Genomic DNA, 13,379 nt, shown 5'->3' on the forward strand with positions numbered 1-13,379 from the left:
CAACCCCTGAGCAACCCTCAGCTCAACTCTCCACTTTGGCATGAAGACCGAAGAGTGGCGGTGGTTAGTCAAACACGCACACAACCTAAACTACCCCACATACAATGTTTGTGGCCCTCAGCTTCTTTGGAGAGAAGTATGACACAATATACGGTAATAAACAAAACCTTAGGCATCTTATTCTCCCAAGATCTCAAAGTGGGTCTAATGGGCAGCAGTTCCGAGTTTCATTACCTCCACTCCCTCTTGGAATGTCTGTGTAGAATCTGTAAAAGACATTCCAGGAGGAAGTAGACAGAGTCCTCAGGATCTTCAGGATCATGTCTCCAGTACCCTGCCACATGCCACAGTGAGCTTGGTTGGTGGGAAGCAGAGATTCAAATCTCATCGGATAGCTCTCTGGGCAAGTCGCTGAATCTCAAATTTAATCTACCTTCAAAGGGTGGTTGTGAAGATAAAATGCTGCCTCTGAACTACGTACAGGGCAGGTAAGACACAAATTGCTGGACTTCAGGCACGTGACTTTCTTATTTCAGCAAGCATTTTAGGTAGGGTTTGGATTTATGTTTGGTTTTATGGTGACATTTTATTTTACCGTTTTATTCTCTGTATGGTTTATTTTTATGTACGCCTCGTAGAAATGCTAATGATGAAGTGGCATATAAATGCCATAAATTAATGTAACAGATGTAACAGAATGTTCCTCGTTTTGCAGTAATGAGAGAGGATGCAGCCCCTTCAGCAACTTTCAGGCAAGGGTGCTGTTCCAGATGTGGTGGGGTGGCAAAACCCAGGTTTGCACTTGGCCTGCATCTCCTGTCCTTTTCTTCCTTTTAAAAAACTCATACCCCCCCCTTTTACTGACTTGCTGTGCACACTGCAAAATGCAATGCTGATAAGCATCAGAAACTCACCATCTTAAATACATATAAACTAGCCAATGCAAATGCTATGGAAATTTAGGCCATGGGTTTGTGCCTCAAATTCTTTAAGTGCCCAACAGCACCCTTGGCAATTTTGCTGATGTTCCTCTCTTTACAACGTGGATGGGGTGGTGTGCTCCTCCAGATGTTGCTGGACTACAATTCCCAGACCATTGACTGTGCCAGCTGGAATTGATGGGATTTGGAGGTTCCTCACCACTGCTCTAGAATCGCCATCCTTCTATTGTTCCAATCCTGGACAACTTCCTGAGGGTGTATCTGCATTTTTGTCCCAATTCCAATAGATAGCCCATGAGAAAAAGTGGAGGCACCACCTAGGCTCCAAGGGTGTGATTTGTATGCCCCTTATGTTTCAAGACACACACACACACACGGAAGCTGTTAGGTCAACCGCCAGCAAAGCAACAACGCTGAAAGATAGTTTATGCTAGGGCCACACTGCTTGTGGTTTCTGTTAAGTCTCACCTTCCTATGGAGCGCCTGAGAATGAATGCTCTGTCTCTGAGAAGCAAGATAATGTGATTTGTGAACAGGACTATGTATGCTGTGCCAAGACCATATCATACAAGGCAAGGAAATAAATTATACTTGGGCACTCAAATCTTGCTTTTCATTAAAAAGAAGAAGAAGCAAGTTTCTTGTCTTTTTGATCTACAACAGTAAATGTGTGTAAGGCCAGAGGGAGGATGAGTCAAATTTCTAGTGGTCAAGAGGTAGGGATTCTGTGCCCTGCACTGCTTCCCTGCACCGCCTCCCATGACTGCTAGGAACAGAGCAAATTATGCAAAAAATAAATATGCAAATATATTGACTTGCATATTTTAATGTAAAACACATACTCTGCTCATCACCCAAACCCAGTTTCCTCCTTCACGTGATTTCTCTTGGGCTGTATCAAAAGGTCTACATGTTATTACGCGTTCAGATTAGGGGAACTAAGAATTTCTTCAGCTTCTGCCTGAATTAACCTGTTCTGGAATTACCCGTTCTCCTCCTGCTCCAAATCAGCTTCCCAGACAAAATTTACAGGGCCACACTTTAGAAGTCCCCCAGCAAAATTCCCACAGTGAGATGTGCAGAAGAGATGTATCTGATCCTCCCTAGCTAGTGGGAAGAAGCAGTCTCCAATGCTTGTTTTCAGCAAATGTCTTGAATCCAAAGAAATGCAATTCTGTACATATCCTTGCTTTCCTTATCATTCCAGCCACCTTATTTCTGCCTCTCGGTAAGCTATCAATAAGAACCCTGTGCTGTGATCACAATAAGACCTCCATGTACGCCTCTTAATCCTTAGTCTTCTTCTAGGGCATAGTCTTGCTTCCCTAATTGGCTATCTGACCCTGTAGCTCTCCCCCACTCTTTAACAAATAAAATTACTCTATTTCCTAAAAGCCAAATCTCACAAGTACCTCCTATTTGTAGATATATTGTCAAGATTGCCTTTCATTCCCCTACTCCCTCTCCTGCCCCTCAAATAGATGGCTATTGAGCTGGGAGAATTGAAGGCCTTCCTGGTGTACTTTGAGGAAGAGGAAAGGAGGAGAAGGCAGCAGCAGTTACACTGTCATCACAACTGATGCAGAAAGAGATGAGGGAGGGGCAGAAGGGCAAAAGATGACTTAAATTCTGCCACCCCAAGAATTCTGCCACTCAGGGATGTGACTCAGGCAGGCAGGGGGTTGCCAGTGAGCACCGATTAGCTGAGATGTGATGCAAGTGAAGAGGCTGCTCTCTGGACCGTCACTACGCACCCCAAAATTATTTCCTCCAAAGGCTATGGAACTTCACCCCAAGTTCCCATGTGGGCACTTCCATACCGAAACCAGCAACCGTGTGTGTGTGGGGGGGAAATAGAGCTCAGGGGCTGCTGGGGCTTTCAGGCATTGCCATGGTAACACATCTGCATCATCCTCCAAAAGGGTCGCTTGCCATTTCGAAAGGGCCCTTTGGAGCTTTCTCAGAGACCCTTCCGTCCTGCCTTCAGTGGCAGGGGAGCAGTTCCGCTTGAACAGACTTCTCCTACAATGGGGACAACCCAAGGTTATTGGCTAGAACAGGGAAGGGTAGGGTGAGCCAAATGTCACATGGGAGGTGGAAGGGAAGAAGGGAGAACGAGGAAGACCTGCATTTGCCCATGTGCTGAAGGTACAGGATGCTTGTCAGGCCCCACCCTGTTGCCCTTGGTAACTGCTGTCATGAAGCAGAGTTAAGGGTTGGTTGACCGAAACCATAGCACCTTTGACCCACCTGGATGACCAGTCAGATTTTTTTGACTTAATGCTCCCACTTGTCTCTCCCAGCAAGAAAATGCCCTTACATGAAGCAGAGCCCCTGCCTAACACATTTCCCCTTATCTGCACGATGGTGACCTTGCACTGCACATTTGCGCACGCTTGCAATGTTGTTTGTGCAGCCCCAGTTCCTGCTTGAGCTCAGGGCAGCTGCAAGGTGGGCAAAGGCCTGGGTGCTATCTACCAGCACACTACCAAGACACAGCGCTGGATTGCACAAGTCTGTACACACAGATTTTCAGAAACAAAAACAAACAAACCACCCACCCAAAACAGAAGACAGTGGTTAGGGCATCATGAGGCCGACCCCAGGCACTGCCAGAAGCCAAGCTGTATGCTCCTCATAACACCCAGCAACACAGTTGCTGGACTGCTCAGGGGGGAAAAAGCACTATGTAGGCATATATACAGCCTGGTTTAGCAGCCTGCTTTTCTGCTGTGCTTAACACAACTGCATATTACACATACACAGAGAGAATCACTATGTGTGCTTGTGTTGGGGTGGGTGGAATTGTGACGTGTGGGTAGGGAAAAACAGAGGAGGAGGGGGTTTGCTACTGTAAGAGGTGCAGGGGGAATGATCTCCAAGGATCTGAGCAGCCGAATGAAGAATCAGGAAGCAGAGACAGGACACTCTGACAATCCATCATCATGCCCACACTATATCAACACAACCACGTACACGGAAAGACGCCGCTTTAGCGAGCCCTCTTTCCTTCCCACTCCACCCCGCTATATGGACGGGGTAGATCACGGTCCCTGCTGCTTCGGCCAAGGGAAAGTTGGCTCGGTGCATTTCAAAAGAGCGAGGCTCAGTCATATACAGACACATTCATGCGCTCGCTCGCGTCCACAAACACACAGCGCCCATCCTAAGCCAGGCGCGCCTCGCGCGGGGCCCCGGCGCCGCACCTGCCCCCTCCGCCTGCCCCCCTTGCCGGGCTCACCTCGGCTCAGGTAGCACGATCTTCTTGCTGGCCCGGGCTGCCGGAGTGGATTTACTTTTCTCCATAGCCATCAAGTAGCTCACATCGGCGAGCACAGCCTCCAAGTCGGCCATCTTGCCAGGAAATATTTCTTCTGCTTTCCTTTTTCACAATCAATTCTCTTATTATTCCAGCGGCCTCTGCGGCTCCCTCGCCGCCGCCTCCTCCTCCTCCTGGTCGGTGTGTGCGTGTGTGTGTGGCCGCCTGTGCTAGGGGGAGGGGAGGGAGAGCGAGGGGGGGAGGCGAAGAGAGGGGATCCGGCCCCCCAACCCCTCTTACAAACTGACCCACATGATGCCCGTGCAGAGAAGCGGCGGTCCTTCCTTAGTTCATGGGCTGCGGCTTGGCCCCCCTGCCCTCCGCTCCTGGCTTGCCTTCCTCCTCCAGGGCTGGCGGGCTCTCTCTGTGTGTGTCCTGAGTGTGTGTGTGTGTGTTGTGTGTGTTGCGCGCGCGCGCGTGCAGGAAGGACTGCCGCGGCCGCTGCTGTTGCTCCCGCTGCCTGTCAACGCGGAGCGGCGGCGGCGGCGCAGGGGTGGGGGGGTGGCGGAGGAGGAGGAGGAGGCTGCTGTGGCGGCGGCGGCGACGGCTTGCTGCCTTTATCTGTCAGCGCTTTTCTTCTTCCTCTGATTGCGATCCAAGGCAGAGAAGCAGCGTCGCGCAAGTGCCCGAGGCAAGCGCAGCCGAGGAGCTCTCGAGCTCCACGCGCTGATTCAATGCTGGGCGCTTAAGGCGGGAGCCGAACGGATCCGAAACTCGCACACGCTCTCCTCCTCCTTCCTCCTCCTCCTCCTGCTGCTGCTGTTGCCGCCCGTACCGTAGGTGGTTTTGTTTCTCCGCAGGGGGAAAGGACCTCCGGGGCCCGCCGCGCAGCTTCTGGCTTCCCTTCTCTGCTTGCTCCAGGGCCGGCTTAAAGCAACAGCCGCCCCTTGAGGGAAGCCTGCTTTGTACATAGACCCACACAGAGAGAAGAAAGTTAGTCGCCCGAGGCCGCCCTCTGGAGGCCCAGGGGAGACTTGCAGCTCACTTGGCGCAGGCCGGCTGTCTTGCAGACCATTTCGATTCAAGCGCGGCCCCAGGCAATACGCTGCGGCGGGCGCTCAAATCGAGGAGCGCTCGGAGGCCTAACGGGCTATTTTACCCGGCCGTTGCCTTAGGCTTAGCGTACGTCCGGTAGCATCCCGCATAAAATATTGGCGACAACTATAATTCCTTGAAACCCCTTTTTCCCCTCAGAATGTTAACATCCTTTGGGCTCTGGGCTCTCAAGGACACCCTAAGGTCTGCAATACAAAGAAGCACTGTGACTCCTTGAAAGCTAACGAAAAATTAGTACAGTATTTAAGGAGCTACAAGACTCCTGATTGCTTTTGCTGCAAGAGACTGTTGTGGCTACCCTTCTGAAAATATTCAAGATTAAAATTCAGGTGCAGACATTCTCAAGACCAAAAGACTGTCCTTTGCTTTTCTGACAGGTACAAATTTGGGAGATAAAGACCTACAATAAGTAAGTTCTTTTGTGCGCACCGTAGGCTAGAGAGAATAATACACATTAAAAATACAATATGTAGTTAATCCCAGCCAGAGGGCTATGGAATGGTCAGAGTTCTACTTTCTTAAAGTTTCCACAAGAACAGTTTTCTTCAGTTTTCTTCCTGCTGGCAAACTGGTATGGTCCTAGGTACAGTATGTTGAGTTGGAATAGTTCATTTCCCCCTGTGTGTTAAGTTTCAGGTGTGAGTGGAAGCACCAGATTCTGTGACCGTATAGATGTTTGCCCTGGCCTGCAGCAAAGATTTTCCATGCCCGACATGCGCCCATATTGTGTCCCTTCAGATGGTGCTGAAGTTCAGCTCCCACCAATCCCTGATCAATGGCCATGCTGGCTGCGAATGATGGGAGTTAGGAGTTCAACGTCTAGAAGGTCACTGGTTCCCTTCTAGGCGGCTACTGCTTTACCGGTACTTGAATACTTAATAAGTTTTCCTTAAGATTCAACCAAGGTCTGCATCCTTTCATTGGGCCTTGCATACTAGGGCTTTGACACCTGTCTGAAAGGCAGATACAGTAGAACAAATTACACAAAACATTCTCCTATTGAATGTTTATTTAAAAACCTCCCGGGTGAAAAATAAAGCTGTTCTTATTCCATTAGTATTGCTATCTCTATTGAGAAGTTAGGTTGACTTTATTCAAAATATGTGGTTTCAGTTTGCCGGACGTGACTAGGGGTTGAGCAATACGTGAGGTTCATCACCGTGACTGCAAAAGCAAGCAACAGACTTGACGGCTGGGTGGAAATGGGCCGCCATACACTTACACATGAGAATGTTCATATCCTTAAATGCAGTTATTTTCCATGGAGTTAATTCACCTGGTCAGTAGCCAGCCAAATGTACAGAAGTCAGTTGATGGAGATGCCTGAGTAAACCAGGCCCACCTTGTCCTGCCTCCCTCTCCCTGCACACCTATTATAGGGTTTCCTCACAGCCATTAAATCCTGCTGTTAGGCAGACATCTCCAGAAAGTGGTTCATCCAGTTCTTCTATATGAACTGTTTTCCTTGTTGTGATTAATACCATTTCCACACTGAAGTGCCGTTTATTAGTTTGAGGCACACAGGTTGCAATGTTATTTCCTTAAACAACCCTACCTCTCTAGCTACCTTTTTGTTTTGTTTTTCAGCTTTGCATAGCTGAGTGCCTACAAGGAGAGAGACAAGGCACATGTCTAGTCAACTGAAACATGTGCCCTTCTTATTAATGCACTCACTCTGAAGGGGAAGCTACGGTGGCAAAGCACCATTACTATTTTTTTTTTTAAAAAAAGCAGAGACTTTTAGCAGAAATGGTGTGTAGGTGGTGTAGATTTCCACAGGTGGTCAGTGAAACCTTGATAAGTGTGAACACGGATTGACCAGGAATAAATGCTGGGGTATATATGGAACCATTCTCCTGGAATGCCAGTTTCCGACACTTCTTCCCATACAGCATCTGGGTTCTTCTAATTCCTAATTTCCTGTTTCCTGGGGGTCATCCATAGTTATTTCTGCAGGGAGGTCCAGATACAGCGTTTCCAGCAACTCTATAGCTTTGGAGTGATTCCTTGCGATTAATGACGTCACAACTCTCATGAGAACCAGTTTGATTGGGAACCCCAATCTGTAGTGGATCCCTGCCTCCTGCAGCTTTTGTGTAAAAGGTTTTAGACAGTGATACTTTCTAAGCTTTTGGGGAACTAGATCTTATAGCAGCACCATGATAGGCCATCTGTCATGGGATATGTCTTGAGTGTCTCTTAGCTTCTTCCATATTATTTTGTTACGGTGTCTGCCAAAACACAATACATTTAAAGCACTCTTATACCACTATAACAGTCATGGCTTTCTGCAAAGAATCCTGGGAACTAGTCTGTAGTTAGTTAAGGGTGCAGAGAATTGTATCTCTCGGGGGGGGGGGTGTCTCCTAACAACTCTCAGCACCCTGAACTTTGAAAAGTCAGCAAGGTCCTCATTGCCCATTCTCCATGGTGCCATAGAATATAGTGGATGTCTTCTATTGCAGAATTCTGTACACTTATGGAGCTAATGGTACAGTTTTGTACATCTGCTTCTGAAATTTTGAACCGGCCAAACTGCTAGGCTCCAATCTTAACTTCACATGCATGCAACTGGTGTTTTTTAAAAAACCAAAAACATCTTTCTCCCTCCTTTTGGAATAAATTGGTTTTTTTTTTGGAAAGCCATCATCATTATCAACACCATCACCACCACCACCACCACCACCACCACCACCACCACCATCATCATCAAAGCTTCTGCACCCAAATAACTCCCATACCATCACCTGTGAGGTTAATGGTTGAGGGCAATTTTCCTTTGCACAAGTATTTATTGTTTGTTATGCTCTACCTCTCTCTCAGTAAGCATTCAAGCATACAATCTTCTCATTTTTTTTAACCAGAGGGCCTAGTAACAAGGCTTTCCTCTCACTGAGGTCTATAAATGTGTCTTTGTTCCCAGCATTCTGCACTCAAGCATAAAAAAGACCCTCTCATCACAAGGCTCAAAAAAACCACCAGTCTTTTAACTTTTGTACTGAGCCAGAGAGTTGCTGGATCTTCTTCTAATTGTGCTCCCCCCACCTTTCTCTCTGCTACTCCCCTCAAAGGTTGCCTCCTTCTCAGTGTCATTGGCTGATCTGCTCTGATGTCACAATGGCTCTGTATTAAGAAGAATCACGGCCCCTTTAGCTACTAATCAACTTAGGTGCTGTGCTGCTGCAAAAGAACTGGCTAACCTCAATTCTAGCTAAGAAGATCCCTAGAGACCTTAGCATCTGAATTCTAATATCTACAAAAAATAATATGCATATTGGAAGTAAATACTATAAGAGCTTCTTCTTTTTTTAAAAAAAAATCCCCTTTCATTTTTCCTATACTCTATAACAATATAAAAATTACAATCTATAGAAGCCCTATTTGTCTGGTGTTACTATTTTCATCAAGAGAATGTGAATAGTGATGCATTGTTCTATGTCAACTAATCAAGTCTCTCCAGGAAGGTTCTTGTGAATCCGGTGTTGCAGTCCCAGTTTTTGGCCATAAAATGATGGTTTATTAAACCGAGATCCAAGAATGGGCTTCAGAGGAGCCATAAACCAGGCACACACATACACACAAGATTTTCCCAATGCATACATAAATTGTATGCAAAACTTTGTGTGTATTTATGTGCATAGCTTTCATCAGATTCTTGAAGGGGTCTGTGATCCCAAAAAAGGAAAAGAACCTCTACCACAGAATGAACCCGTAACTCTGTCCTATGAAATCATCTTTCCTATTTGTTTGTCTCATCATTGCTTGTACTTTGAATGGAATGAGATTCAAACCCAGTGTACACCTGCATACAAAGATCTCTACCTAAACAGCTGCAGAAGCTTCTTGGAGCAAGGCTGGGTTATTCTTTGTGATTTTAAGTCACTATTTTTCCTTTAAAGAGCAGTTTTAAAAATCCTTATAGTAAGGGAGAAACACTTGTCAATATAATCAGATGTGGTCATTTTGTTTTCAGGAAAGGTGATACAAACCGTCAGCACCTTGTTTTGTATATAATATATAATGCTTTTGTATATAATATATAATGCTTTGAAAGTTCGAAATATATAAAAAAATAAAAAAATTGTCCAGTAGCACCTTAGAGACCAACTAAGTTTGTTCTTGGTATAAGCTTTTGTGTGCATGCACATGAAAGCTTATACCAAGAACAAACTTGGTTGGTCTCTAAGGTGCTACTGGACAATTTCTTTATTTTTTAAAAAATATATTTCGACTGCGTCAGACCAACACGGCTACCTACCTGAATCTAGCTTTGAAAGCTGCAGTTCTGGCGGTGTCCTTAAAGTCATCTTAAAGAGTTCTGAACTGTTTTCTAACTCCCCCACCATAAGATACACATTGCAAGAGGATTTCATTTTAAAACACTGTTCAATTTCAAAGTCAAAAGAGTATTCTAAGATGCCTTAAAAGTGTAAAACAGCAATTCTGAGCACTCATTTACATGAGAAACAGTGGGATATACTTTCAAGTAAACATGCACAGGATTGCACAGTACTTCATGAATGGCAGCATTACTTTTGGCAAGCCAGACCTTACCCTTTCAGCAGATGCAAGCTTGTTTGCTGGCTTATAAAAACTCCTGCAGTAATAAATTCACCTGAAAGGTACCACAGGACTCCACTGCAACCTACTGCTTCACATCTTTCAAGTGCATATATTTTCCCTGCTTTTATTTATATCAATAATACTGAAAATAAATAAAATAGAGGCCTATGTTTGAGCCTTTCAGACTTTGAGATCAGAGCAGCACACACATTTGGGAGATTTAGCGTGGATAATTCCAGAGTACGTTTCCAAGAAGGATTCTGTGAGGCATTTACCGGTACATTCCAGTCCTTGGAATTATTACTCTCGTCTACCTTTGCTCTTGCAGCTCTGTTTTTCATCAGCAGGGCACTACACAGTATAGTAAATATCTGTTGCTCTAGCAGGAAAACCTAAAAATAACATTGCTTCAACGAACATTTTATCTGAATACAACAAGAAAAGTTTAATGAAGTTTAGAGTTGCCATATATCCGGATTTTCCTGGAGATATACATAATACTGCAGTCGGCAGCAGTGGTCAGGCAGAAATTGGGTAAATGTCCAGGAAAATCCGGGTGTTTGGTGGCAGCCCAAAAAGCTCAACAACTTTGGCCAAACAGCAACAAAAGCTCAACAACTTTTCTGTCCGGATTTTCACTGTTTGAAATATGGCAGTCCTAATGTAGAAGTGTGCATGCACACGAAAGCTCATACCAATGACAAACTTAGTTGGTCTCTAAGGTGCTACTGGAAGGAATTTTTTTGTTTTGTTTTGTTTAGTCCTAATGTAGTTAGGCTTCTGATCCTACACCCATATATGCACAAACTAAGTGACAGAAAGGGGCCACAAAGTTAACCAAGTCTACCCACTCCTACTCCAGAGCAGAATTCACTATACAGTGGTACCTCGGTTTATGAACACAATTGGTTCCGGAAGTCTGTTCATAAACTGAAGCGTTCATAAACTGAAGCAAACTTTCCCATTGAAAGTAATGGAAAGTGAATTAATCCGTTCCAGACGGTCCGCGGAGTAAGCGTTCATAAACTGAAGCAAACTTTCCCATTGAAAGTAATGGAAAGTGGATTAATCCGTTCCAGACGGGTCCGCGGAGTACTTAAACTGAAGCGTTCATAAACTGAAGCATGGGTGTAATTGGTTCCGGAAGTCTGTTCATAAACTGAAGCGTTCATAAACTGAAGCAAACTTTCCCATTGAAAGTAATGGAAAATGAATTAATCCGTTCCAGATGGGTCCGCGGCGTTCATAAACCGAAAATTCATAAACCGAGGTGTTCATAAACCGAGGTTCCACTGTAATTCCAGATTGTTCACACCGGTTCATTCACCTAGGACCAGGAGGAGGGAGAGCAACTATTGTTGATCATCCTCGCCCAAGTGAGATCAGCCACCGCCATACAACATAAACCGCTCTCCACCCTGGGGCAGGAGACCAATTTTTCCTGCGGAGGAGAAGCCGGCAAAATGCCATATATGTGGCCAGGAAATAATATGTTTAAAGTGATGTAAGTACTGTAGGGCTCCAGGGGAAGCCAACACACATTTCCTTATTAGGCCCTGCATAACCAGGACAGTGGTTTTCAAACTTTCTGCCTTGACTTTCCATATCAAAAGACTACTGTAGAATTCAGCCAGGTCATCATGGAAACCCTGTGTGTTGTAGAGGATATTATAGGGTGCACACAAACACACATGCTGAGCACTAGCGAGACCCTTTTGGTTTAGACGGTGCCACTTCTCCCAAATTTAGCTTTGGGGTAGGGGTAGGGGAGTTGGGAGCGATGGGCAATCTGCATTTTAGAAGATAGGAATCTGCTTTCTACCAAGTCAGACTCTCCAGCCACATAGCACAATCTACTACACTGACTAGCACCAGCTCTTTGCAAGAGGGTCTTCCCCGATCACCCACTGCCTGATATTTTCAGGACAGCAGCAAGGAACTTTTGGTCCTCCAGATGTTGCTGCACTACAAATTCCATCAGCCCCAGTGAGCTGGCCAATGGTCAGGGTTGATGGGCATTGTAGTTCAGCAACATCTGGAGGGCCAACAGTTCCCCATGCCTGCTTTTGGAGAAGGGCCAAGGACTGAACTTGGGACTCTTGCTGGCACAGCATGTGCTGTATCACCTACTGAGCTCTACGGCCTTTTCACTTTCAGGTAAATTTGTCTGTTGGTACTGATCTCATGGAGGAAGCTTCTGAGCAGCTTCTTGAGAAGTCTTGCTAGAAAATCTCTGAACCAGAGGTTATGAACTAACCAAGCGACAGTGGAAGGCAGAGAATGAAATTTCTATCCTGCTGTATGTATCCCCTTGCTGTATGTTTAAAGCAGGCATGGCCAAACTTGGGCCTCCAGCTGTTTTGGGACTACAATTCCCATCATCCCTGACCACTGGTCCTGTTAGCTAGGGATGATGGGAGTTGTAGTCCCTTAACAGCTGGAGGGCCAGGTTTGGCCATGCCTGGTTTAAAGTATCCTGAACCGGAAAGGAATATTACCTGTCGGGCAGAAATAGAAGGGCTCTGAGTAGGGGAGAGGCCCTATACAGTACTGTAATCATGTAGCAACTTCCCCTCAATTCCGGTCTACACTGTTAAAGCTATTACCTTACTGTTAGATACAAAATACTTTGGATCTTCAGAGCTGTAGAGGCAAAATTCATTACGAGCATCAGATAAAATCTGATAAATCTTTGAAGCATTTTATATACTATTGACAAAAGAAGAAACAAGTCTGAAGCAAAGGTGATGTAGATAGGGTGCTAATTTTTTTTTAAAAAAATGAAATAACAATTGTTTTGGTTTTGAACATCGTTCCTTGGCAAGGAAAAGACTGGGCAACTTTTAAAGCTGCAACCTCTCTTGGGTTCAGTTCTTTGGCCCTGTAGACAACATGTGCACTGTTACTTTAATTCAGCTCTGTGGGGCAGAATATAAGCTTGACTAAGAAATCAGTGGAAGATAGAACTAAGATCTAACTTGATTGGGTTATTTCTGAAGCTGCCATTCTGACTTGTTCTGGAAAAGGGCTAGCTACCCTTCTCTGGATCAAGAACCCATCTCCCCAGTCACACAGCTGCTTGTTGAACACCAGGTACCTCTTTGAGAGAAGAGAGCTTAAAGCCTTCTGTCCCCTTCTGCTTGAGGATGTTTGCATGGCTTGACACATTCCACTCAGCTTTTATTAATGGGATCACTATGACCTTACTTGGCAGGGAAAACATTTGGTGAGTGTAGCTTCCACGTCTGAAAAGCAGCATTGTGGATGAAAAAACAACCCTCTGGAACCTCCTGGAATAGCTATTCAATATCACTTGAATTAGGTGGTTTATTAATACAATGTAACACCACATAGGAGGGCTAGGAATGGAGAAAACACAGAATAGAGATCTTTTGAAACAGCTTATTAAAAATTAGAACCAAGCTGGTTCAGGATTTCAGGCTTAGTTCCAATAAAGAATATTGGGTTCAGGTTGGAAAATTGCTGCTTAGCTTCAGTTG

General features: G+C 45.4%; 1 protein-coding gene across 2 annotated transcripts in view; it reads right to left on the reverse strand.

Moving 5' to 3' along the window:
* GRK2 (G protein-coupled receptor kinase 2) overlaps positions 1–5,125 on the reverse strand; it is a 38,592-nt gene extending 33,467 nt beyond the window's left edge. For both annotated transcript variants that reach the window (XM_035125550.3, XM_035125543.3), the window contains exon 1: positions 4,183–5,125. In XM_035125550.3, coding sequence (XP_034981441.1) covers positions 4,183–4,295 — 113 coding nt within the window. In that variant the 5' untranslated portion in view covers positions 4,296–5,125. The remainder of the gene's footprint in view (positions 1–4,182) is intronic.
* Positions 5,126–13,379: the final 8,254 nt, after the last annotated feature.

Source organism: Zootoca vivipara, chromosome 1 (genome assembly GCF_965207765.1).
Source record: "Zootoca vivipara chromosome 1, rZooViv2.hap1.1, whole genome shotgun sequence".
In the NCBI taxonomy this organism is placed as follows: Eukaryota; Metazoa; Chordata; class Lepidosauria; order Squamata; family Lacertidae; genus Zootoca; species Zootoca vivipara.